The sequence below is a fragment of the Penicillium crustosum genome, assembly GCF_028827405.1.
Source record: "Penicillium crustosum strain IBT 35664 chromosome Unknown utg000002l_segment0_segment0, whole genome shotgun sequence".
Taxonomy (NCBI): Eukaryota; Fungi; Ascomycota; class Eurotiomycetes; order Eurotiales; family Aspergillaceae; genus Penicillium; species Penicillium crustosum.
Window position 1 is genome coordinate 4180827 of NW_026623123.1, and position 27034 is coordinate 4207860.

Consider the following 27034-nt stretch of genomic DNA (forward strand, 5'->3'; position numbering starts at 1 on the left):
GTGCAAGCCTTCGGAGAACGCCCGAGGATGAGTGGGGGTAGCCTGATTAGGCAATAGCTTCACTCCACATATGTACGGGGGGAGGAGGTCAAAGATCAAGCGAAAAGAGAAAGAGAGAGAGACTGAGCGAGAGAGAAAAGTACGGAAAGAAGATGGTCCAGACCTCAGCCTCGGCTTAGTTGCCATATTGGTTTACGCCCTGGATGGTCATACGGCCCTGTCCTAATTATCCGAACCAGGAAGCTTTTTGGTTACTTCGTACTCTCCCTCAAAGTTACCCCGTAGGTATTCCGTACATATCCCTCATTGTCTCGTACCCCTTACTCCTTACCAGGAACGAGACTATATAAATTGAAAGTAAAGAACTCCTTTTTTGTCTTATACGGCCCCACGGCGGGAACAACCGTTGACCCGCCTTGAACCTTGGATGCGGATACTTTATTGTATAAACCGTATACGGAGTAGAGAAAGAAAGAAAGAAAGAAAGAAAGAGAAACAATAGTGCCCCGTACGGAGTACGGAGCAAGGACAGGGATATTGCGACAAAAAGAAAAGGGACTTCGCGTTCTCCATATTTCTACGCTAGATCGTCCATGTACATTGCCTGACTCGTAAGCGCCACATGCCCCGTCATCGAGTTATTGGCCCATATTGTTGGTTCCACCCCGTCAGATCAATGGACTTGCATAGTCGATCTCATTGAGCATTAGAAAATTGAAACCCCAAAAGAAAAAAAAAGAATGAAAATTTTTTTTTAATACACTCACATACATAGCTAGCTTAACCCTAGTGCATAAACTCCATATGAAACACAGTGGAAGCGACTCGTACCAAGACACTAGCAGGGACATGAAAATCATCTAACTCTCTGCCGCGTCTCAGGTGATGGGTCAAAATGGTTAAAAGGGTAAGGAGGAAAAAAAAGAGGGCCACAACATTAGCCCGTTATTAACTCCAACCGAGTGTATTTCCTTGTTAGTCTCCCGGCAGATCCACGGGGGCCTTGCGCAGTCTGTACTTTTGGTGACCCTCGCCACATTCCACCCCTTTGGGCTGTCACAGGTTACAGAAAGTGAAGACAACGATGAAAATGGCAGTAGCCACAAATAGTAACAAAGGAGCGAATGAAGAATACTGAAGGATCCTCCACAGAACATTGCCTATATTCAATAGGCGAAATGATGGGTTACGAATTCCGATCCTTGTCAATTCCCTGCAGCGGATGTCCGTGCTGGTCGCACTCAGAAGATCTGGCCCACTCTTTACCCCAGATTTGTTGGCGTTACACAAAGGGGGAATAATAAACGAAAATAAATGAAAATTTCAAAATTATCGGGGATCAGGGGGCGCTTAGAACCAAATGATGGGGATTGTCCAGAATATATTGTAGATGATCTCCCCATCGGTTTCACCGGGGTCAGCGCGCTTCTCTCCAAAAGAAAAAGCAAAGATGGGAAAAAAAGAAAGAAAGCTTCGATAGTGCGGGGAGTGGCTTGTACACCAGCTGAATGGTTCGTGAAAAAGTAATATCACCAACTAATTTCTATTAGTACTCATCATGTACACATCATTCTACCTAAACCTTCCGCGGACCAGGCATGATCACATCCGGGGTTATTTGTCTTGGCTTCAAGCCAACGGATCAAGGGGGAATGTCTTACAGGTTTTACGTCTGGAGTACATATGGGACTCGTGACGAATCACCCACGTTGTTTTAGTAAGGTCATATGTACGGAGTACGGAGTACTCCGTAGACTACTAGACTACGCAAGACAGTAGGAGCTTTGGTCCAAAATCATATTGAGGACTTGATGGATATGGATTAGAGGCCGATCCTAAGGCAATGGGTCATTTCCTAAAAATATATATATATAAAATAAAAAAATGAAATGAAATGAAAAAATTTGCCCAAAAAAGCAAATAAAACCCAAAACCCCATAACGATGCCCTGGTCAATTTGCTTTTTTTGGGGGGCTTCTTCACTGCAAATCAGGGCATCAGATCCAACATGCTTGGCAGCCTCCCCCGCATAGAAAGTTTATAAGAGAAAAAGGAATAAGTAGTACGTAGAATTTATAGAATTTATAGAACATTTATTAAATATATTTAGGGATTTTGATTTATTTCATTTAATTTTTAATGGCTTGAGTAATTAACTTAATTATAATTTTACAGGCTAATGCGTTCATAGCTAGAAACTAAGGTAGTCTGTGTTTTTATTACGCATTAGATTCACCCAAGCCTTTATACCCTACCCTAAGTACCTACACTAGGTACTCCGTAGTAGGCTACTCATTGTATATATTAATGTCCTTAATATCCTTCATATTGGACTGGTTTTTTTCCCCGCCTCTTTACTCAGCTACTATTTTGTTTGAATTTCCTACGGAAAAAGTGTATTCTCTGATCACACGCACTGTGGCGGACCAAGCACATTTTCCCGTACTTTTAGTACCTCCCCCTCCATTTATACCCGACAGCCCGCCTTCCCCCCTCTCGTCAGCAGTGCATCCGGGCTCTTATCGGATGCCCTTCTTCAATGTTGTCCATGCATACCTCATATTTTACCCATCCGGATTTGAATGACTCTGACATTCAAGAGAGGGAGACTCACCGATCGGATATTCCCATACCTGCATTAGGTATCCGGGGCTCCGTCATCCGAGGCAGCACATCCAGCGCCAGCACCGGTGTTAGCACCGATGATGCTTCAGTCGATTCACTGGATTGGAATGGCGACAAATCGCCGTCGGTCGACCAAGAGTGCCAAGACTATGAACAAGTGAAGGGATATTCGCATTTCGACGCAGCGCAATTGAATGATATTATGGAGATGCCTAAAGTGGAAGAACTGGAAGAACTCGATGATGACTTGTTGAGTATCAAACAGGCGGATGTGGAGTCGGGCGCTCCCGCTCCTGTTCCACGGAAACGTGGTCGCCCACGCAAACATCCGCTGCCAGCTCCCGGAGGTCAGGCCAAGGTCACTAAAGGTCGCTCCAAGACTGGTTGTATAACCTGTCGGAGGAGAAAGAAGAAGTGTGATGAGACGAAGCCTTCGTGAGTTATTGTGTTGCGACTACTGAGTTGTTGTTGTTTTTTTGGGGTCTAACAGGGGATAGTTGCCAAAACTGCCAGAAGAATGCGGTCGTTTGCGAAGGCTACCCACTCAAGGAGATTTGGAAGAGTGGAAGACAGCGAATGGCTGATGGTAGGTGCATTCTACGTTTTGATTTAGACTGTTTATGATGCACTAACTTCGTTTTTTTCTGTAGCTCGATCCCAGTCTCTTACAGCCATCCCGCGCAGCTTACCCCTCCTCATCGACGGCATCGAAACGGATGTCGACCGTCGCTTTTTAGACCACTTTGTGTACGGTTTCAGTCGCGTGCTGACACTCATCAACGATGATTCAAATCCCTTCAAGGAGATTCTTCTGCCGATGGCGACACAACACAGGGGGCTGATGCACTCGCTAATGTGCTTGTCCGGATCGCATCTCTCAGGTTTGGATCCCGAACCAAAGCTGAGAGAGCGAAAATACTTCCATTTCCATCACGCTATCCAAGATCTGAAAGATAATATCAATGCGTCATCATCAGCCAAGAGCCCCGACGAGGATGACCGGTTGTTAGTTGAGGACCCGATCATCGCATCCACCATCGCCCTCAGCTTAAACACCATCTGCGAAGGCGAGACAAACGGCGAATACCGACCACACATGGATGCCGCTCGGTATCTGCTACTGTCACAGCAGCCACGGAATGAAAAATTCCGCCAGTTCATCGTCGAGTTCTTCCAGTACCACGACGTCTCAAACTCCCTTACCTCGCTTGACCGCCGCCCCAATCTCTTGCAAAACGACCTGCACATGCCCGATTGCGTACCCGGTGTATCAGCGGGGATGTTCCTCGGCGTGTTCGATGGTCTCTTCAACTACATCTCGCAGATAACCCAGCTCCGCGACCGTATCCGCGAACGCTTCAACGAAGGCTATGAGCCAGCAGTGGACTACCAGACACTGAGCGAAGCAGTCTCCGTTGATATGGCTATCCGCACTTGGGAGACCTCGCACGAGCCCGACACCCCGAACTGGTGTCTGGCCCAGCTATACCGCCAGTCAACCTGGGTATACCTATACCGGACGATCCGGCCCTCGCGACCGAGCGATAAAATCGCACAGGTCGTCAATGATGGGCTGGACTACCTGGACCAGCTGCCACAGGATGCATCCGCTTTCAGTATCGTGCTGATGCCACTGTTCCTGCTGGGTTGTTCTGCGTTCTTGGCCGAGCAGCGCCAACGCATCACGCAGGGCTTCGAGAATCTCAAATCCTACTCGAACCTGCGAAACATCGAGCCTGCTTTCAAGGTTGTTACGCGGGTTTGGGAGATTATGGATACCCGGATGCAGGATAGTTGGGACTGGGAAAAGATCATCCGTGATATGAACATGGATTTCTTGATTACTTGAATCGTCCTCTCCCATGCCTTCTTCTCTTCCAGCTCTTTTGCTCTTTACCCTTCTGATACCCTGTGATTTTTTATTTACTTTACCTTGTTTATTTCATTGTTCTCTCCTTGTTGATTATTCCCGTCTTGGAAAGGGGATCCTCCTTTTGTCCTATACCGGGACACGATGATCACCCCTCAGACGGGGCTGTACCATGTGGCGTTTTGATTTGATTGTTACTGTGACTGTGATGATGATGATGCATATGTTTTTGCATCTCGGAGGCCGGGAGTACTATTATTATGTTTGCGTTTGGTGTTTTTCTTTTTTCTTTATTTTTTCGGTTTGCGAGCGTCGGTGCGTCGCAGACTGTCAATGTCAAAGACATTATTCTCTGGCTGCATTGCATAGCCCGATATATGCGCCAAGTCGTTCCTTCCAAAAAGGCTCCCTATTCAAAAAAAAAAAAAAAGGTCGAGTTGGTGTTATTTCCGTGGATGAGTGATGTCGAGAGGTTGGATGATCTCATGAGTTGATGGAGGCGTTCTTGTGCTTGGAGGAATGTGGCCAGGCCAGGTCTGGTCTTGTTATTTGATTTTAGGTGATTGTATATATTCAGATTTCCCTTCGGGTTTCTTGCGTGGCCGAATAGGAATTGGGTCTTCATCCTTGTACAGTATCGGATTTGTCTATTTCTTTCAAGTGTATCAGGGCGGATCACAGAGTCTAGACTTAGATCTCTTGCATCTCCTTACTGTATTTCTTTGTTCTTTTACTGGCTGTTCTAGGAACATCCTTGACTATAATGCAGTCAGATTAGTACTCTTACGCAGACTATATATCCGGGGTTATAAACACGAGAAGTTAGGACTTCTAAGAGGACCCTCGTCTTAAATATATCTGTGTTCTTAGGTGTCTTTTGTACATATTATTTAAATATCAACCTGTTCAATTTTACAACATTTTATGTATACTATGTAACTCGTGTGATGCACCTATAACAGGTGGCCCCCACGTCCGACAGCTCCTCGCTTAGGCAAGGACCACGTTGCTGCGGGGTGACAGACCAATCGCATTAAAAAACGTCGGAGGCTAAGTATAGTCCGGGGTAAGTCCGAGAGAGGTAAGGAGAATTAATTTGCTCGGATTGTTCCAGGTGAATTACAAGGATCTGATGTCCAATTAGCCTTTGCAGGCTCGAGCCGTACCAGAATTTGATTTTCTTTTGGCAAAATCCGGGGATCGTCATCCTGCAGTCATCCCACCCCATCCACCCCATCCTTGTTGACTCGAGTCCACCTGCATAGCATATCCGAACAGGGAAGTCTTACTTGGACGGGGGAGATGACCTTCTACATGACTCGTGCCCACCCAATCTCGCTACGCCGGCAAAATCCACCATGGAAAAAGACGAGATCATCACCGAATTGAGCGCAAAGCAAACGGGTCTCCCCGCAGATGTGCGAGACACTGCATACAACCTCACTCTGCGCGCAGTAAATCCAGTATGCATCAAAGTCCGTAACCTATCCCTCGAAGTCAACACCACCCCACCAATATGGGAGACTTCACCATCACAGATCTGGCAGCGCTTGCGAGGCCAAAGGCCCTCAAAAACCAGCAAGACAGTCCTGGATAATGTATCCACTTATATGCCAAGTGGAAGCTTGACGGCCATTATCGGAAGTAGTGGCTCAGGCAAGACATCCCTCCTCAACCTAATGGCCAACCGAATGAGTCTCTCCCGAGCAAACACATGCGGAACCACGACTTTTAACGACAACCCCGACATCTCGCGCATCCGCAGTGCCTACGTCATGCAGGAGGATGTCCTAATCCCAACGCTAACAGTCCGCGAAACCCTGCGCTACTCTGCAGACCTCCGCCTCCCACCACCAACAACTCCAGCGGAGCGCCATGCAATCGTGGAACAGGTCATCCTCGAACTAGGCCTAAAAGAGTGTGCCGACACACGCATCGGCACGACAGCCCATAAGGGCTGCAGTGGTGGCGAGAAAAGACGCACCAGTATCGGCGTGCAGCTCCTGGCGAATCCATCTGTGCTCTTCTGCGATGAGCCTACCACCGGCTTGGATGCTACCAGTGCATTCCAGATTATCAGGACACTAAAGCGTCTTGCGCTGGATGGGAGGACGGTTGTTGTCTCGATCCATGCGCCGCGCTCTGAGATCTGGAGTCTTTTTGATAACCTTGTGCTATTGGCAAGGGGAGCCGCGGTTTACAGTGGCTCGGTGGAAGGGTCCTTGGCGCACTTCGAGGAGTGTGGACATGTCCTTCCGCCGTTCGTCAACCCGGCGGAGTTCTTGATTGACCTTGCTGCGATTGATAATCGGACGGAGGCGCTTGAGGCTGCCTCGAATCTTCGTGTTGAGCGGCTTAGGGAGGTATGGCGGTCGAAGCAGACTGTAGCTACAGAGACGGAGGCACCCAAACCTGAGGTCGGTAGCTTGGAGACTAGAGCTGTGAAGCAGGTCTCATTTCGTCGGCAGTTCCGCGTTTTGACGTCTCGCACTTTCAAGACTACCATTCGTGACCCGATGGGTGTCGCTGGTAGTCTTCTTGAAGCCGTTGGAATGGCTGTCATCAATGGTTGGATCTTCCTGCAGCTTGACGAAAGTCAGGCAGGGATTCGCTCGCGGGAGGGCAGTCTATACACTGCTAGTAGTCTAAACGGCTATCTCATTTTGCTATATGAGACTTATCGGCTGACTATTGATATCCGCCTGTTTGACCGTGAACGCAACGAGGGGGTGGTTAGTGTGCCGGCTTTCCTTCTCAGTCGACGAGCAGCTCGGCTACCATTGGAGGACCTTCCCGTGCCGTTGGTTTTCTCTATCATATTCTACTTCATGGTGGGGTATCGTCTGGATGCGGGACAGTTTTTTATCTTCTTCGTCCTTTCCCTGCTCACGCACTACATTGCCGTAACATTTGCTGCAGTGGCCATTGGTGTAGCGCGGAGTTTCCCTGGAGCTAGTCTGGTGGCAAACCTATCCTTCACTCTGCAATCCTTTGCGTGTGGATACTTTGTCCAGTCTAACCAGATCCCAGTCTATGTGAGGTGGTTGAAGTGGTGTGCCTACACCTTCTACATTTTTGGGGCTTTATGTGCCAACGAGTTTATCGGACCTAATGGGTCAGAACTAGGGCATTTATATGCCTGTCCATATTCCGATGACCCTCTAGACCCGGCCTGCAAGCAATACACTGGGCGCTATATCATGGAAAGCCTAGGAATGCCGTCCCACTGGATCTGGCGGCCTATTGTGGTGTTAGTTGCGTTTGCCGTTGGCCACTATCTCTTTGCTGGTCTGTTACTCCAATACAACCGCTTCGCCATAGATGTTGCTCAAGCACGAAGAAGTGAAGGAGACCCAACTAGTGGAAAGTCTAAGCTCGCTATCCGCCCAACAGAAGAGGCGCGCAAAGTGGCAATATCGCTTGACAAGTATGGTTTGGATATTCGAAAGAGACCACACCCCTGGGAAACCGCGAACATCTTACAGATCCTGAGACCCATTACCGCTGAGTTTCAGCCGGGAGAGCTGAACATTATCATGGGCCCATCTGGAAGCGGTAAAACTTCGCTGCTCAACTCCATGGCCCACAGATTGCACGGTTCCGTGGGGACACAATACCGCGTCCATGGCAACATGCTATACAACGGCGCCGTACCATCAGAGAGTGTGATCCGCTCAGTGACATCCTTCGTAACACAAGATGACGATGCACTGATGCCCTCACTAACCGTCCGCGAGAGTCTACGATTCGCCGCAGGTCTACGCCTCCCAACCTGGATGACACGGGAAGAGAAGAACCGACGCGCAGAGGAGATCCTCTTTAAAATGGGACTAAAGGAATGTGCCGACAACCTCATCGGCAGTGACCTCATCAAAGGCATCAGCGGCGGCGAGAAGCGGCGCGTAACAATCGCAATCCAAATCCTCACAGACCCTAAGGTCCTCCTCCTCGACGAACCAACCTCCGGCCTCGACGCCTTCACAGCAATGTCCATAATCGAATTGCTTCACAGCCTCGCCGCCGAAGGCCGCACTCTAATCCTTACCCTCCACCAATCCCGCTCAGACCTCTTCACCCACTTCTCCCAAGTCCTTCTCCTAGCCCGTGGTGGCTACCCCGTCTACGCTGGTCCTGGGACGAGAATGCTCGAACACTTCGCCAAGCAGGGCCATGAATGTCCGCGCACAACCAACCCAGCAGACTTTGTCCTGGATCTCATCACGGTTGATCTCCAACAAGCAGACCGTGAACTCGTCACGCGTGAGCGCGTGAAGGGCCTCATTTCCTGCTGGCAAGATAGCCCTCTCGAGCTAGGACTAGACCGACAGACATCGCAGATTGCCACGCCTGCAGAGCTGGGAAGCCTTAAGCGCCAGATGCTTCCATTCCGAGTGACTTTCCCACTGGTATTGCACCGCTCCGTAATCAATTTCTGGCGCCAGCCGCCGCTGGTTATGGCGCGGTCGATGCAGATTCCAGGGATCGCGATTATTATGGCACTTTTCTTTGCGCCGCTGAAGAATGATTATGCAGCCGTACAATCACGTATGGGGTTCATTCAAGAGTTTGCAGCGTTGTACTTTGTTGGTAAGCTTACTCCATTCTTTCCTGGTTCTCTTCGCTGGGATATCCTTTTTATATAAATATGCTAATCTCCTAAATAGGCATGCTCCAAAATATCGCAATTTACCCCAGCGAACGTGACGTCTTCTACCGCGAAGAAGCAGACAACTGCTACACGGCATCAACATTCCTCCTCAGCTACACCGCAATCGAAATCCCCTTCGAAATAATCTCATCATTAGTCTTCGGCGCGTTAGCCGCTTTCGCAGACAACCTACAACGCACCGTAACGATGTTCCTCATCAGTGCATTCAACTGTTTCTGCATAATCAGCTGCGGCGAGTCTGTGGGTATAATGTTCTGCACGCTGTTCTCGCACGTTGGCTTCGCCGTCAATGTGACGTCCATCCTACTTTCCATCTCGACCATCCTCGGCGGCGTCATGAGTCTGAATGTCAACAATGTGCTACAGGCGTTGAACCATCTCTCGCCGATTAAGTATGCCATTGCTAATCTCGCGCCTTATTCAATGCATGGTCAGGTGTTTCATTGCTCTGATGCTCAGAGGCTTGCTAATGGGAGTTGTCCTGTTGATTCTGGCGAGCAGGTGCTTAAGCTCTACAATCTGGATAAGAGTGGGCCGATGAATATCATGGCGTTGGGTGTTTGCACGATCATATATCGGGTTGTTGCTTATGCGTTTATCAAGGCTATGAGATCGCATAGATTTATGGAGCGGTGGAGGGAGTGGCGGGCTCAGAGGAAAGCTAGATAGATCTGGGCTATTATTTTATTTGTGAATCTTGTCTGTTATTTAGTTCAGATACCCTTCCACTTGGAGTTTATTTTATTTTTCAGATATTTGTGGTACATTAAACCATTCTGATAATGGAAGTCTTAAGAAGATAATCCAAAGGGTGAAGACTACATCTATCGTATATCACCTGGACATGTACACACTCTGAGATGGACATAGTGAGCACTGTGTCTCTGTATATATCTTTGTGTATAAACAAACAAACTTTGTAAAGTGCGAAAGAAGGAAAGAACAACCTAATACTAATATCCCCAATAGCAGGTGGCTTAGTGGCTCTCGTATGTGTGCTATCTACCTACATACTGTACTACGTTGGAGTGCCGAAGATCCTCCACTACCTGGACTGCCTTGGTTTGACTCCGGTCATTCTTGTATTTATCCCTTTTTTTTTCCTTCTTCGTCCTTTCTTCCTATCCTCCATAGAACAAAAATGTTAGAGCCTCAGGTCATAGTTGATGCCCGAGGCCGCTACACTGAGTATGTTGATGGCTCGTTCCTTCCTTTGTTCCCTAGTGCCCTTTCACATAGTATCACACAATATACTGATAGCTCCGATTTATGGATAGTCCATACAAAGGCTGCATTTTATGCTTTATGCTATTTTGGACACAACACCTGAATTTCGGGGAGCGAACCATTCCCTCCGAAGGTGAACACCTCGGCTGGTGCTTTGACTGTCCTCAGGCATGTCATGAATATAAACCATGGATATGCTTTTAAATCTTATTCTGGTTGTCTCTAGATCCAAGAGGCCATATTCTTTCCTAAGATCGGCAACAATGAAACTTAAATTGATGCCTCCAAATTTTGAGGCCTAGATGCCTTGGCTTCCAACCATTACACCAAAAGCAATGGCAATAAAGAAACTCTATGCTATTCACTACTTTGGATGCCGAGGCATCCCGTTTGAATAGAAATAACACTGGCTATTCGACTATGGAGGCTACTGACATATGTTCACGTGATCCTATATCCAACCTTAGAAATCATTGGGCACCAAGGACTGCGATATGTACATTCCACACCGCAAAGAGAAGCACATTGTTGACAAATATGAAAACTTAAAGCAGTTTCAAATATGACCTGCCCAGTTGGTGCTTGACGGTGAAGCCCGTGAGTCACAATTTTACCCGAGAGCATCCGGTCTACCCAACAGGACAAGCCATAATAGGCAACATTAAATCCGTCAATGCTAAATACACTCTACTCCGTCCTGTTCAATGAGAATAGAGGAGAATAGAGTTGACAAGGATTAATCTCCACTCTTTAACGATGGTTCTAGACTGCGCAACCAAGAATTAAGCCATGTGCCGAGTAAAACCCGGTCTTGGCATGTGACGGAGAAAAGCCCTTTGGAACGACTAAATGGCAAAAGAGTGGAAAAAACTTTAAGCATCGATGGATATCCCCATTGGATGGAATAACCTTAATAATCAGCTTCTTTGAACTTCCGGTTCATCCCCATTAGTTCTTCCCACATTTAACCGAAATGTTCCACGGTCGATGACGAATGGTTCACCCAGGCAATCAATATCGCCTCTTAATAGGAACAGTCCTGACAGACAGAGTCTGCTAGCCGTGAATGGGTAACTCGGCACTTTGAGTTATGTACCTGTCGGTGGGTTATTGGTTATGGGTTATGTACCTGTCCCCCAGGATTCCATACCACGTGTACCTGCATTGTACAACATACGATGGAGCAATCTATATAGCCCTATGACGAAATATGAAAAAGCGCACACACTAAAACTTTGAGTACTTTGTAATGACAACACCGTCAAGCGTTGTTCAAAGAGTGGAAATGCGAAGATCAAATGCCAAATTAATCCCGCCTCGGCCCTTTCAACGAAGAAGGATTCAGCAAATCAGGTCGAGGCTATGAGTCGTAAATCTTTCAATCGAAAATATCGAAGCCACTCGACCCCTCAGTGGAGATTTTGAACGCCATCCGCTCATCCGACTGGCGGAGGATCGACATTCTATACAACGGGCTTGAGAAGTGGAGTCAGATCTGCGAATGGGAGATTTGTGTGCTGGGGCCTGTTAAGGGTCCCTGTCTATCACTTGTTCTAGAGCGTGATTATACTTGTTCTCGGTGTGTTAGGCAGAATCTTCCTGGTTCCACTATTCTCTCTTCCTACAAAGTATGTTGGTGTAGAAAGTATGTGATCGTCTGTGGATTCGGGGATTTTACCGGTTTGTGCCTTTGCTCGTGTGCTCGTGGGTCTTGGGGGTTTTTTGCCTCCCAAGAATTTTCAAGTTTAGGCCACCTTTTACTTTTTGCCGGAGAGCCGGAGTCAAATGGGGGTTTTCAAGTCAAATGTAATACTAGATTTGGGAAAGCTTTGGAAGTAAAGATCGTATATTTCGTGTAAATCTTCAAGATCTAATAATCATCTGTCTATTCGCAAGTCTATTTCTATCCCCCCCACCATATAACTCCCATTTTTCCATATCCAATCCAAGTGTGGGGGGTATTTCTATAAAACCGTAAGAAATCATAGCTCGTGACGAGACATCCTGCCCCAGCGGGAATCAACCTGCTGTAGATGGGGAGAAGACATGTCGAATCAACCGAACATGTTGCATAACAAGAAAAAAAATCACCAATCTCATCTCAAAAGGTCATCACCGTCTAGGGTAATATGTAAAAGAAAGAAAAAAATCATCTGCCGGCTAGGGCTAGATGCGATGTGCGTGAAGAGGTATAAAAAAAAGAAAGGATGCACGGTTCAACCGGCAAAACAAAAAAGCACTGGACGACATTGGACAAATCTAGGACAGGCCAAGAGTCAAGTCAAGAGCAGTGTCGATGGGGCAGCCGTGGGTGGCATGGTCATCAGTGGGCTTGAGGTAAGCGGCAGAGCAAGCAGTGTCACCAGCCTTGCAAATGGCCGTGGGGCAAGTGGAACTTTCACCAGAAGGGATGACAGAGAAGCCAAAGTCCGTGAACTTGTTGTTGCCAGCCTGCATATCGATGCAAGACATATCCCAGAAGATGGTGTCACCGGCCTCGGTGTACTCGAACTGGAGAACGTCGTTCTGCTCGGGATCGAGGGCCAGCTTGATAGAGATGCCACCACCGTTGGGGTTGGTGCGCCAGGTCTCGGAGTAGGTGCCACCCCCGCTAGTGATAGTCTGCATGGGGCCGACGTCGCCGGCAACGGACCAGGCGTAGACGTCCTGGGCGAGGTTGTTGGTGATCGTGACACCGCCGCCGTCACGGCGGACCATGCCTGAGCGGCGGACCATGTCCTGGGGCAGAGCCGAGGCAATGGTGGAGAAGAGAGCGGCAAGGCCGAGAGTCTTGGTGAACATCATTTTGACAGGTGAGATGTTATAGAGAATGATATAGTTGGATTGTGATTTTGAATCTGGTCGACAGATGTAAAGAGTGTAACGAGAGTCAATCTCGAGACTGAAGAGAATGAATATAAAGAAGGAATGTACTGATTGTACTTTGTAGTGAGTGTGATGAAGAATAGAAATTTCCGGGGTGAACGAGGGGGTTTATATAGATTTTTTGAAAGAGATGGATATAGACCCTGACGGACCCTGAGAGATCCATCCAGGCACTGAAAGAAAACGTGTGAAGCCACCCCTGCTTCGAGCCATGGATCGGTTCAGGGAAATGTGGGTCGATCCAAAGGCAAAAGGCGAAAAGGCGAAAGAAGAAAAATTAAAAAAGAATTAAATAAATTAAATATAAAATAAAATAAAAACGAAATTCGAGAAAGAGTGGAACCAATTCAGAGAGCGTCTCGCCCCCCAGGGCTTATTGGAGTTTCTATCGAGCCCTAGAGAAAACCCGGACCGGTGAACAATTGGGTAGAATCAAACTGCAATAGTATATATGAGATGTGTAAGATATATACTACATATCCTACATATCCTACATTGTTCTGCGTATCTGCATCATCTGCATTGCTACCAGTTAGGGCATCACCGCTACCTGCACATCGTATAGTTAGTTACTCTATACTATATTTGTATGCAGACCATAGTTTAAGCGTGTCGGTATAGGGATTTCTGCGTGTTTATACGAGTTACCACCTAGAAAATTGCCCCACTGATCGCCTAAATGCCCCAACTGACAGCGTGGCAATAGTGCCCACAACCCCTTGAACCCCACGTCATAACCATCCGGCCGCCTCCGCGGGTTCTCCAACCAGATGGCAGGAATCGGCTTAAAATTTCTGAACCAGCAAAACTCAATGGCAAAGAACATGGGAGAAGCTCGGAAGTATGGCTGCTCAGCCACTTACCTCCCATTTTTCGCCAGGAACCACTGGGGGTTTGGAGCTCATTCTATGGATGTGTTGGCCACCACGAGATTTCTATCCCTTTCCCTTCCTCGGATGACACTCGGGGAAATTATTGTAGAATCCCAAAAAAATGCAGAATCTAGAATTTTAAAGTCTAGCAAAGATTGCGGCAAATATTCTAAGGTTGGCAAACTAATGAGTGCCGAGGAGAGAAGTTAAGGTGTATACTGAACTTTAACATGATGAGGCAAGTAGGATATTACCAAGGCAATTATATTGTACAATATACGGAGTACGCAGTATTCTAAAGGAATATCAGTCGAGCCAATAATGATATTTCCTCCAGATTATTACTGCAGTTACTGCAATTACCAATCCGACCGGCCTGGCTCCATGTACTTTGTATGTTGATAATTTCTATAGAAAACTTATCCAGACTAGGTAGGTGAAAGCTAACAACTCCACTCAGTTCTCAGACCCTCTTACATGAAAATACTATGTACAATATCGCCTAGACTACCTAGAATGTAGTGTTGGACTTGGTGTCAAAGACCCCGAGACCCTAAACCAATGACATATTTAGCAACACCCCGCTAGGCGCCTCTGACGTTGATCTGGGCCCTGCACAAATGAGCGTGCCTGGCGATCGAGTCTGGATTCTTTTGGGCAAAAATCATGTTCTGCATTGTACACAGAGTATTCTGTTTACTATTTTTTCAGTTGATAGAATAATGTTACCCTAAATGATTCTATATTAGGGCTCCGGTCGTCTAGATTCGGGAGCACTGGCTTTGACCTGACAAAGTCCGACTAAAACCACCTTGAAAAGAAAGGCCTTTGGCAATAGCTGTAGAATGGTATTTACCATGTGCACAGAGATTGTGACACTAAGAACTCTCAATAATAATAAAAAAAAAAAAACTACCCCTGGTATACACAAATGGGTTCTCCGATGTCTCGCAATTATTCTGTTTTTTGTTTTTCTTAACTTCACACTTGAGGTTGGATGCTACTTCACTCCCATCGCTGTGCCTCTGTAAGCCACTGAAGTCAGTGTCACAGTCACCGGTGGACCTTCCTAGTCTGGGTGGGACTAGGTAGCTGGACCCCGACCCCCATCAACGCCCCACCAATGAAGCCCTCTCCGCTTTCATTCTTTGCAGCTTACCTGCAGTCTAGATCGCCAGGGGAACCAACCGGTAGGGAACGGTGCCTGAAAGGGAGGGGTTGGACGGAGGATCCCGGATCAGGCATCTACCAATACGGAGCGCGCATGGCCGACAAACTAGCCAATGCGCCCTCGCTGCCGTCCTCTTTCTTCCGGTGACCAGCCAACTCCAAGTTAATCTGACGGTGGATGTGCACCAGCCAGTCCACATAGCTCTGGGCCTCGTTATTTCGGTCCTCCAGCAGGAGTCGGGCGAACTCGTACTCCGCCCCATCCATGCCTTGCCGAGCCAGTTGGATCGTTACGGACTTGGACCCGCGCACCGTCGACAGGTACTGCAGCAGATTACGCACCTGTGCGTTCAGGTGAGTCTCGAGCACAGGCAGGGACGAAGTGTTGGGGTTCAGGCCTTGGAGGGAGTCATGGCCCGGTCCGAATAGGTCTTCCAGTAAATTGGGTGAGACCTGCGCGTGCAGCCAGAGGATAATTGCCTGGCCGTTGTCCACGAGGTAGACACCACCATCTTCAATACGAGAGAAGCTGGCTCGCAGGGAGGGCGGGATTTGGAGCTGTCCGTGCTCGTTCGCAAACCCATCCTCCGGCTGCATGTTGTGCACGGGGATAATGCGAGGGTAGAGGTACAAGGCCATCTCTGTGCAGCCCATTGCTCGGATCAGGCGCATGTCATGCACCCGTCGGTCTGATGACTCGGGCCCAGCTTTGAACGCTCTCGACTTGACCAAGCTGAGCATGTACATCGAGAACTCCTTCAGATTCTCGGGTAGAACTAGCTGGCCGGGTGGGTGCGAGCCGGAGAAGATCTTGCGGTATCCGCTGAAGATATCGATTGTCTTCTCTGAGATATTGGATCGGATGTCCTTGAGGCTCTTATCGAGAGTTTTCGAGGCAGCTATAATAGTATCAGTATACATAGTGAACGTCTTCTGGTAGGTTGTCCAACATACCCTCTTTGGCAATAACCGAGACCACAGCATCCTGGTCGACAAACTTCATTGTCTCCATGCCTCCTTCATTCACCGCCGCCACAACGTTGATACATCGAACACGACGTTGACCATCTGCGGAAGTGTAAAGCAAAGCGGCCTGGAAATGGGCATCCAGCTTGGGATCGAGTTTGCCATCGTAGCTGAAGAGAACACCGATAGCCTTGTCGGCATCGACGCCGGCAATCTCCAGATCAGCGCCGAGTGTATGCTGGACAAAGTTTCCGTGGTAGGCGGACACTTGAAGTCCATTGGAACATCGGACTTTCATCAGGGTTTGATATCCCGTCTCACGAGTGACGGCATGAGCGATTTCCTTCCGTAGCTTGAGGAGATCGCGTGGAGCATGGAAATTAGGGTAAAAGAATGTCTCGCCTCCGGTGAGACTAGAGACATGTCCTATAAATTATGTTAGCCGATGCTCTGTATGGGGCGCAATGACGCTTTCAACATACCAATTGTTGCCACGTCGAGGTATGTGCCACCAGGGGCTGCCATGAACAGATCCAAGCCCACGCCAGCTTCAGCTAACTTGCTAGCCGTCTTCTTCCAGGCTGGGTTTTCTGTGGTGAAAAGTTTCCGTTCCGCATCCGTCCCAGCAAGTTTAGGATCTTCTCGGATTGCCAGGTGTCCCGGACCGCAGGTAGGCAGGCTAGCCACCGCGCAGACGATCTTGCCACCTGTAGCCTGCAGTGCGGAGAGCGCCGAGTTCAATGTCGGCAGCAAAGCCGACTCGGGGTTTTTGATAGAAGAGAAGATTTTGGGTATCCGACTGAGAAGAGAAGTGATCACAGACCTAAACATAGTTAGTGACCTGTAGTAGACAAGAATAAGGGATCTCATACTTCGATTCATATGGGTCTACAAAGAGACCTTCGCTCAACGGAACAAATGGCTCCTCCAAATCAGTCATAACCATCATTTGTGCTTGATCCAATGACGCCTGTGGACGTGTTAATAGACGAAAGCATAGCATAATGAGGGACACATACGCTCAGGTTGTAGAAGTGCACCTCCTTATCATACGTAACAATGCCGACCTTCGCTCCAGCGGGCAATTTCCGTGATGATTCATCGCCTTCGGCGCCCTCTGATGGTTCATCATCACCGTATAGAGCATCCTTGATGCCTGCACAAACACCCTTGAGGAATCCCCGATGAACCGACTCCCGGCTGACATCGATCAAAAAGAGGGTTTGAAGGCCCACCGGCTCCTTGTTCCAGTATTCCTTCGGGACCGTGAACTCCACAGTTCCCATTAGCAATTCAGGGCGCTGCATGCGATCCACACGCGCACCTGATGGGTCCAGCGGCGCAAAGTATTCGGGAGGCGTATCGTTCGGGAACGTGCACATATTACAGACGAACTTGCTGCCGCCAGATCGGAAGGACATAAATGGGTTGATATATGTTCGGCATCGTCGGCATCGCGGGGGACCAACATCCCCGAAGTCCAGCACGGGGATCGGTTGTTCGCCGGGATCCAGAGGCGCGAGGGGCTGCAGGATCATGCCCAATGGCAAGCCAGTTGAGGTAAGGAAGTCAGAGGCGGAGGGGATGTTATTGAGTGTTAAACGAGCATATTTAGGAGAGGAGTTGCCTTGGTCCTGAGCCACGAACGGGATCGCCGCTGGTGGGGGGAGGTGTTGGTCCATTGTCGGGTAGACATGATTGAAATAGTACTGAGCGGGCAGGTCGCGCGATCGTGGGATGCTGGGGATATGCTCTGGGTCAATTCGGCCTGAAGTAGGGACAGAACCTGCACCGCTCTGCATTCCAGGTATCGCGGCGACAGACTGCCCAGATACCAACCCCACCGCCGGGGAAACCGGTCGGTCAGCATGTTGGTTCAAACCCGTGTTCAGGAACTGCGATTGTTGCTGTTGCTGCTGCGGTTGCTGCAAGCCCCCCTGATCCATGCCAGCGTTGAATCCTTGCGCGGGGGGGTGCTGCACTACCCCCAATATCGTGGTGAGCATGACGGTGCTTCTTCCGGTGTGTCCTAGCCCCCGCATCTGCTGCAATTCCCAAACCAGTCATCTGAGAGGCTAGACCTGCCATACTGGGATCTCCTGCTGCACCCATTGGCTGCTGTGGTGCATTGTATGCGATTCCGGGACTCGCCAAACCCGGTTGTTGTGGTGAGCCGTAGGCGGCCCACTGATTTGGCGCTGGGTTGGCGTAAGGCGCTCCTGGCTGTGGAGGCGCGGCGCCTGGAGGATACCCTGCTGGATATTGCTGAGAGGGAGCCTGAGCCATGTATTGTGGATTGGAGGGATCTTCGCTAGATCCCTGACCCATGGTGTTATACATTGAAGGGTCGGCCATGGTGGATCATGCCGCGGGGTGTGAAAAAGGCGAGAGAGGTCACACAAGGATGGGATTGAGAAATGGAGAGAAAAGATACACAGTCTCAACAAATCATCACGGGAACAGAATAAGGGAATCACGAATCACAAGAGACTCTTTGTTGACGATATACCGGATTGACCACCTAAACCCACTCGGATTTACGTACTTCCGAGGTTCTTCACGTGGGCCCGCTGTCCTCGTTCTGTACTTCTTCCTCATCATCTACCTCTTCCTCTTCCTTAAATGTTACTATTATTATAGAAGACAGCATGCTCAAATGGTTTTGTGATTGCGTTATCAACTTGCCAACTTGTCCTTTCTTGATAAAATGTAGTACGACCTGCTATTCGTCACCCACTCTGCATAACTCCGTGTTTGAGAGGTAAACTAGCCGGAGACCATCCCACCCTCTGATCACTCCAAATACATTGTTGGCACACATGTCAACATCCCCTACTATCCAGGGCTTTGTCCTCATGTCAGCACCTTAGTTGGGCAAAGCAATTCGTCATTACATGACTTGGCCATCATTTTCCAAGTCCATTTTCCACCTTATCATATTCTCTCCAATCACGTCAGACTTCTAATCCTAGCTCCGGCTCAAGGTCCTTAGGGCATATATTTCCCCCCCTGGTGTGCTCATCTCACCGTCTCTTTTCGGCTTTCATGGCTCCCGTCTAGCCTGAGCCGACTGCCCCAACTCCGTACACCGTAGATATAATACAGGACTCCTGTAAGTTCGGAGATTTCTCTTTTCTTTTTCCCCCTTATCTTCCCCCCTAAAGCTCCTTGCATATACATTGGTCACATACTCCTTATCATGGACCTGACCGTAAAACCAGACCCGGATCGCAAGTCAAAGGGAGAAAGAGTAGATACACCGGCTCTTCTTCAACCTCCAATGGCGACTATTCATGATGATGATGAGCTCTTGCTCGCTCGCATCGGCTATAAGCAGGTATTGGCGCCCAACGCATTGTGACGATCATAGTGGGGCACAATCTGATAACGATCTACTCGGACTAGGAGTTACGACGAGAGTTCTCCAAATGGTCGACCGTCTCATATGCTATTTCCATTCTGGGAGTCCTCGGCTCCGTCCCGGCGACGTTTGGTTCACCATTAGCGGCTGGTGGCCCGGCCACAGCTGTATGGTGCTGGTTGATCGGTTCATGCATGGCTATGTGCATTGGAAGCTCTGTAGCAGAGTTAGTATCGGCATATCCAACGGCTGGAGGGATGTACTTTGTTACAAAGCACGTCGTACCTCCCGATCAGGTCCCCATTTTCTCCTGGATCCAGGGTTGGTGTAATCTCCTCGGACAGACAGCAGGAGTCTCCAGTGTGGCATACACGGTCAGTCAGATGCTGCTGGCATGTGTCAGTATGAATTCGGATCTTGTCGATGGCAAGTATTCGTATGCACCGTAAGTTAACAAGCACCAGTTGTTATGTTCTCTAAGCTGATATCATTCAAGGACGGCGCTGGAGACCGTTCTAGTATCAATCGCAATTCTATGCATTCTTGGGGTGATCTGTTCATTGACTACGAAATCCTTGCATCGAATTATTCTTTGGTTTGCTCCCATTAACAGTGTGTATCAGGAGAACTTTGTTGTCGACCTTGTACTAATGAGTTCACAGTTGGGGCGACTATCTGTATCTGCATTGTGCTGATTACCCTTACACCTGACCTGCAGCCGGCCTCCTGGGTCTTCGGCCATTTCACTGATGGCTCAGGATGGGGCTCAAAAGTCTTTTCCTTTTTCCTGGGCTTCCTATCTGTTGCCTGGACAATGACCGACTACGATGGGACGACACAGTATGCGACCCCGATATCCATTTCTTCTAAGTTACATTTTACATTCTAACCTTTCACCTTCATTGCAGCATGTCTGAAGAAACCCATGATGCCGCCGTGCGAGGACCAGTTGCTATCCAAACAGCCGTCCTAGTATCCGGTGCACTTGGCTGGCTCCTAACCGTCTCAATGTGCTTCTGTCTGACCGATTTCGAAGGGATCTTAGCCTCCCCTACCGGTCTTCCTGCAGCCCAAATCTTCCTCAATGCCGGTGGCAAACGAGGTGGCACAATCATGTGGGCATTTGCCATTTTGGTCCAATTCTTCACAGGTTGTTCGGCCATGCTGGCAGATACAAGAATGGCCTACGCCTTTGCTCGAGACGATGCGCTTCCATTTTCAAAGTAGGATGCTTCCAACCATTGCACCTGATTCAAGTTCAGCACTGATACATTATAGGTTCCTTTCCAAGGTTAATACTCGCACTCATACCCCTGTCAATGCAGTGTGGTTCGTGGTTATCTTCAGCATATGTCTGAACTGCATCGCCATTGGCTCTACGCAAACAGCAACCGCTATCTTCAACATCACTGCCCCGGCACTAGACCTGTCTTATGTGTCTGTCATTCTCGCCCACCAGCTCTATAAATCGAAAGTCAAATTCATTGAAGGCCCCTTTACTCTCGGCAAATGGGGTACTCCTATTAACTACATTGCTATTGTTTGGGTCTTGTTTATCAGTACAATCCTCTTCTTCCCGCCACAGCTTCCTGTGACACCCGCGAATATGTAAGGCGCTTGAGCCCGATTGATGTCCAGACATGAAAAAGCATGCTAACATGTCCTGTCTAGGAACTACGCCATCTGTGTTGGCGGCTTTATTGCCGCTTTTGCTTTGGTGTGGTGGTGGGTTGAAGCTCGAGGGTAAGAGACACCCAAGATTAACCCACACTTCTAACATGATTCAAGTGGATACTGACATGTTCTACTTTCGTTCTGCAGAAAATACACTGGTCCTCAAACCAATGATATCATACGTGAAATTCCCACCGAGGACGATGGCAATGATTCCGAAGAGTCAGGCGAGATCACTGTTTAGATGGCATATTCGTCTCTTACACCACGTTGATATGTGGTTTCATTTTTTAGATTACGGATTAGATATAGACTACGTTCTGCTTGTTTGAAGTTTTGGGCATTTAGAAATGGGTTGTGTTGATTTCGGGTTAAAATTGTGCGTCGATGATAATGTTGTTTTTGCATAGAATACTACATGTGGCATAAACTTGGGCAAACTATTGGAAGAAAACTTCCTTCATTATAAATCTCTTGGTGTTGATAAGAAAAAGGGGGCTATGAATGCTTTGTTGATCATGAAATTATACACCAGGAAAAGATAGAAATACATGCCATCTGTATAGCCTTAGCTGCCTGCAACAACAGCTAGGCCCTCGTAGATTTTCCTTTTGACAGCAAGGAAGCTACCTATTCCACGGCCACCAGGCCGAGCCAGCGAAGATTGCGCCGTTGCTTCAACTTCGATCTTGCCCGTTCCCGATTTGCGCACAGCGACGCACTTATCAATGAGAAGTGTTCCCTCGCCTCGGAACTCGGCAGTGTGGCCAGCAGATTGCATCAGTTTGCGAAGATCGGCCAATCGCAAATCACCAACATGAAGAGGGCGAGCCATAGATCTGGTTCCTGCGGCCATGCTAGCTGGGAGAGTGTCGAGTAAAGGATATACCTCCACCTTGTCGATTATTTTTGTGTCTGCTTGTTCCAATGTTGGGGCAACAGCAGAAGAGGCGGCTTCGTCTTTCAGCTGCTTGACCTTCTTGCCTGAGGTTTCTATTTCCCCGATGTCGGCAGGCTCTGGTCCTCGCAACTGTGCCGTAAGAGCAACAACACCAAGGCTGCGGACATGCTGCCAATTCAAGCGTCGAACGAGCGTATTGCTCAGCTTGACCATCCAGGCATTTGTATCGACACTTGCATCGATGACTTCACCGTTTGCCGGAGTGAAGATAATGGCAGCCGAGTCAAACGCAGGGTCAGAAACCGTAGCGCCGAGCTTGGCTGTCAGCAGTTTCTGGCATTCGGCTGCCAATGCTGACGTTTCCTCTTTCATGCCACCAACCAGGATCAATTTTTGAGGTTGGATCAGTGGGATTAACATCTCCAAGCTGCGCTTGTCATGCAAGCCCATGAAGTCGATGAAGGCAATCCTAGCGTTGATAGTTATGGTTTGCGTATGATAGATAACCTTCGCAGGGCCTTCGAACGACTGGCCGTCTGCTTCATCTTCAGACTCCGCAGCTAAATCGGCGTCTTCACCATCGGAGGCAAGGCTGAGATCATCATCATCGATCTTCTTGCCATCAATTTGAGGCCGCTTCCGTCCGGCTGCGCCGCCAGACAACTTGCGTCCATGGGGGCCGGTGGTATCATCCCATCGTCGCTTTTGACCAAGTTTAGTCTCGGCATCGGTGCGCCGTTGTTGCATATCAATCTCTTCGCGTTCTTCGGCTCGGAGATACTCCTCTGGGCGAATGAATTCTCCATATTCATCTCCCTTCTTTCTCGGTGCCACGTAAGGGAACATGCGCTCGCGGCCCTTCTTGCCGCGCACGTCATAATCATAAACATTCTTTCGACGAAGAAGGATGTTGATGCCCAAATCTTCGTCGCTAACGGCAAGTTTGCTTCGAGTGGCATGTGCAAGTGAGGCTGAAAAGTTCAGCGCGCGACCCTGGTGTTCGGGATCCGAGTCCTCGGAAGAGGTAGAGCTCGATCCATCATCGAGGGCATCCGCGGCAGTTTCAAGAGTTTCTTGGCCAAGTGTTTGAGAGGTATCTTGAAGTTGACGCTTAGTTGCGAGGTACTGCTGGTATACTAACTGCTCCCCGGTATCGAGAGGGGCTCGCTGCACATCTGTCCAAGACAATTCTCGTCCACCGCTGTGGACTTGTTCGATGTGTTCGCCATCTGATCCTTTCTCTAGAGCCACACCATCTCTTCGTTCCTCGTACCATTCCCAAATCATGCTTCCAATTGTTGTCGGACTCTGTGATGGTTTCGAGTCTTCAGTCTTTATATCCTTGCGGAATGACTCTGTCAGCAACAACAGATTGTTCGGTCCTTCGGCCACCTGTCGAAGCGCATCCTTTGAGAAACCCCAGTCTAGTGATGTATCGGATGCGAGGATCACTTTGGGTCCGGGTTCTGCCAGCAGCTTCTCAAGTCGCTTCTTACGCTCAATGATCTTGAGATGTTTGAAACTGAATGGCCCCCCACCCTTGGTAGAGCTCTTGTCCTGTCCACCCGTCCTTTGTCCGTTCGTGACATCTGTGCTTTCTGCCGCTTCAAATTCGCGGACAATGTTCTCGTCCATCCACTCCAGCATGCTTCGAGCGAGTCGGATCGTGTTGGTAACCTTCTTGCCAGCCAGATACAACCCAGCCCCTTGAAGAACATCCTCTTTGTCACCACTTGCGGCATCGCGCCAAGAATGTTCTAGTGAGTAGGCCAATTCAAGAACTCGTGCACTTGTGTCTGTAGGGATGAGAACCGTTCCACCTTTCGCGAGGCTACTTCGGATCATGTCGAGGAGGAGATCATCCCGCTTTTTCCGACCCCCGGAAGGTGCCAGCTTATCGCCTCCAGTTGTACTGCAGATCAAGGCCGTGGGTTTTCGCAACTGTTCAATGACTTCCGTTCCACTGGCACCAGAACCACCGAACCACGCAGCACCCGCGACTACGCTCTCGCGAGCTTGGTTCCAATCCATTGCGTAAACAATGGATTCCAACCCATGTTGAATATGCCATATTGTTCCACCGACGGTGTGACCGGCATTGTAGGCTGTGAGAGTAAGCCCGTTCAGCGGCGGGGAGAAAGGCGATGGGAGAGGTTGGTGCGGTTGGGAATATTTGAGTGGCTGAATGAGAGAGAAGTACCGAGAAATTTCCTCCGCTGTCGGCGATTGAAGAAGTATTCGGCTTGTGCTGCCAGCGTCTTCGGTATCTCCGCCCGACACAGTCGCAGATCCTGCTGACGATGCGCCCGGCTCTGAAACAGAAGCCTTCGGTAGAAATGTGGCAGCAAGCGGAGCAGAGGCATAAAGGTCTTGTAAGAGCGTACGGCCGAAAGCGATAACGGGATTCGTTGCATAGATTGGGATTTGCGTGAAGAGGGGGAATGTTCGGCAGCAATGAACTAGGGCGCCAATATGGGCGGGCGTCGCGTGTGTCAAGAGAATGAGGGAAAGTGTGGGAATATGCCTAGTAGTAATATTAGCTCGTCTGAATTCAAACGAAAGGCGTTAATCGCATGCTCACTTCTCAAGTTCCGCTAAATCAAGGGTATTAAACTTATCATCCCAGCCAACGTCCACTAGGATCTTGATGCCTCCATCAAGCTCCAGGATAGATTGCGATGCCCTCGAAGATGACGACTGAGCGCCAAGGAGGGGAGTGAAAGTGAACATCTTGAGAGTCTGCCGTTATTCACGGCAAACCTAGCAGCCGCGATTGTTCTGGATCAGCGATGCGGCGACAGATCGGTCACAATCAATGCAGCTGTATGCCTCGAGGTATTTAGTCAGTTCCAAGATTGATCCATTATCCCAGAGTGTCAAATTGATCCGACATTCGCGAACAAGGACGAGAGATACCAGACGGCGGGTGAGCTGTTTGTTCGGTTTGCACGTGACGTCTAGCAATGCTATAGGACCTATTGTATACATCGAGTCCTTCGCTCAACACCTTTAAAATTTCTTTCACTTACCAAGCTGTGCATGTCTCTTGACTTTTAATTTGGCTACTACCATTTATCTGAGCACCGCGCAACCAAGCGTTGCCTTGTGATGATGCCATGTTCTACAAAAAGACTTGAATATACATCTAGTTACAATGAACAACATATATGCTTCACTCCAATCCAGTGCCGTAAGAATATAATGAATGCTCAACTAGAGAATAATGAAGGTCAAATAAAAGTATCCCCCCCCAAAAACCAACAAATTGAAATGATAAGACATAGACACCCTAAACTCCAAATATATATAACTCCAGTTAAACGGCTCGCCAACCATGGGAACATCCCAAACTCCAACTACGAAACTATGGAGGTAGGTACACAATAGACTTATCTAAACGACGACCACCGGGCTGAACTGACTGACTGCTCTTTTGCAGGTGCTGGTCTTGGCCTTCTTTTACCTTGTCCCTTACTCCGTCTTTTCGATCTCGAGACGTTCGTGCGTGCCGCAGGCACAGGAGTCATCCCAATCTAATTGATTATGATCGGCATGGTTCTCAAAAGATTCAATGGATGAGGCACTTACCGAATTATGCCATTGACTGAAAGGCCGATGTCTTTCAGCCCAAGGTGGTAGCGTAGCGTCGACTGTGGGTTTGATCTCATGGTCCACCAATTCCTCCCCTGCCCACACTCTGGCTCGACGAACAGCAGGAGGGTCAGGGAAATGTCTCGCCCTCTGGATTGGGTCCTTGAGATATGCCTTGGCCTGTTCCAGGAACTTATCTTGCAGATTAGGCGGAATCTCAGGACTAGGTGCATCCGCCTGTGATCTTGCACCCGCCTGATTTTCTGTCGTCTTCTTCAACAGTGCCACCGGGGGTTTATCTGATATTTTCTCCGCTGCAGTTGCTCGCATTTCATCTCGTTTTTCTTTTCCTGCTCGTGCGAACGACCAAAGTTTGTTCATCATGATCTCAGTCGCTGTCTTCTTTCGAGTCGCTGGTGGTGATGGTGGTGATGGTGACTCCATCCGCATTCGTTTACTTGACTCTGCAACCCCTCCCGTTTTGAGCTCTCCCATTTCCAATTCTTTCTGTGCGTCTTCTAATGTCTCCGGCGCCCCCGAAGAGGACTTGGTGATAGCTGTGCTTGGCGCTTTCCTTCTGACCCTTTGTGATGTTCAACACCGCCTAAGCTTTCAACTTGAACCAAACATTAGCATCATTGACTGGGGTGAGTAATAAACAAATAGATAGACTCACAATTTATTTGCTTCTTTCTGTAATATCTCTCGATCTGTTCAGGGCTGAAGAGCCCATCATGGGATACTGGGGACAGGCTATTCGTCGGTTGAGCGCTATTGTCGTCAGCGGCATTGGACTTGCTACGCTCACTGGTATTGGAAGAAGCGCTGACCTCGTTGCCAGAGCCGGAGCCCGAGAAAACGCTACTACTAGGTGATTGCTCTCGAGAGCCCCGGGCTGAGTTGGGCTCAACCTGATCGTCATCGGCGCCGCCAAAGATCGAACCATCTTCTGAGACTGCATCTATAGCCCACCGGTTAGTGTATTGCCCGAATAGGTATTCATATGCAACATGTAATATTGAAGGGATCGGTGTTCCTCTTCCCCAGAAACTTGACAACCAATCATAAATCTCGTCCCAGGCGAGTTAGGTAGGAATGCTTCTAGGTAGCTCCTTTTGTCTCACAGTATGGTTGATGCACTAGCACTCCATTAAAAGGGTCCATTGGTACATCCACCCATATCAAATCATCTGATCACTTTGAATGTATATAGTGAAAGAAA

General features: G+C 48.7%; 7 protein-coding genes across 7 annotated transcripts; 3 read left to right on the plus strand and 4 right to left on the minus strand.

Moving 5' to 3' along the window:
• Nucleotides 1–2539: 2539 nt before the first annotated feature.
• Nucleotides 2540–4474, plus strand: N7487_005097 (Zn(II)2Cys6 transcription factor; the record flags this gene model as incomplete). The annotated part of the gene is made up of 3 exons (XM_056872844.1): nt 2540–3060; nt 3123–3211; nt 3276–4474. The coding sequence occupies 3 exons, from the start codon at nt 2540–2542 to the stop codon at nt 4472–4474; spliced, it is 1809 nt and encodes a 602-aa protein (XP_056730564.1).
• Nucleotides 4475–5853: 1379 nt separating this feature from the next.
• Nucleotides 5854–9833, plus strand: N7487_005098 (putative ABC efflux transporter; the record flags this gene model as incomplete). Its single annotated transcript, XM_056872845.1, has 2 exons — nt 5854–9082; nt 9160–9833. 2 exons carry the CDS (start codon nt 5854–5856, stop codon nt 9831–9833), a joined length of 3903 nt encoding a protein of 1300 aa, XP_056730565.1.
• Nucleotides 9834–12650: 2817 nt separating this feature from the next.
• On the minus strand, nt 12651–13196 carry N7487_005099 (putative extracellular thaumatin domain protein; the record flags this gene model as incomplete). Its single annotated transcript, XM_056872846.1, has 1 exon — nt 12651–13196. The coding sequence occupies one exon, from the start codon at nt 13194–13196 to the stop codon at nt 12651–12653; it is 546 nt and encodes a 181-aa protein (XP_056730566.1).
• A 2198-nt stretch (nt 13197–15394) lies between these two features.
• On the minus strand, nt 15395–18640 carry N7487_005100 (Sec23/Sec24 family protein; the record flags this gene model as incomplete). Its single annotated transcript, XM_056872847.1, has 6 exons — nt 15395–16218; nt 16274–16711; nt 16768–17108; nt 17158–17255; nt 17305–18266; nt 18346–18640. The coding sequence occupies 6 exons, from the start codon at nt 18638–18640 to the stop codon at nt 15395–15397; spliced, it is 2958 nt and encodes a 985-aa protein (XP_056730567.1).
• A 925-nt stretch (nt 18641–19565) lies between these two features.
• Nucleotides 19566–21564, plus strand: N7487_005101 (uncharacterized protein; the record flags this gene model as incomplete). Its single annotated transcript, XM_056872848.1, has 8 exons — nt 19566–19622; nt 19691–20091; nt 20143–20258; nt 20309–20486; nt 20555–20869; nt 20925–21254; nt 21318–21389; nt 21468–21564. 8 exons carry the CDS (start codon nt 19566–19568, stop codon nt 21562–21564), a joined length of 1566 nt encoding a protein of 521 aa, XP_056730568.1.
• A 127-nt stretch (nt 21565–21691) lies between these two features.
• On the minus strand, nt 21692–25107 carry N7487_005102 (cleavage polyadenylation factor subunit CFT2; the record flags this gene model as incomplete). The annotated part of the gene is made up of 3 exons (XM_056872849.1): nt 24803–25107; nt 21907–24745; nt 21692–21760 (listed from the first exon to the last, which is right to left on the minus strand). Exons 1-3 carry the CDS (start codon nt 24949–24951, stop codon nt 21692–21694), a joined length of 3057 nt encoding a protein of 1018 aa, XP_056730569.1. The 5' UTR covers nt 24952–25107.
• Nucleotides 25108–25692: 585 nt separating this feature from the next.
• Nucleotides 25693–26307, minus strand: N7487_005103 (uncharacterized protein; the record flags this gene model as incomplete). The annotated part of the gene is made up of 1 exon (XM_056872850.1): nt 25693–26307. One exon carries the CDS (start codon nt 26305–26307, stop codon nt 25693–25695), a length of 615 nt encoding a protein of 204 aa, XP_056730570.1.
• Between the last annotated feature and the right edge of the window lie 727 nt (nt 26308–27034).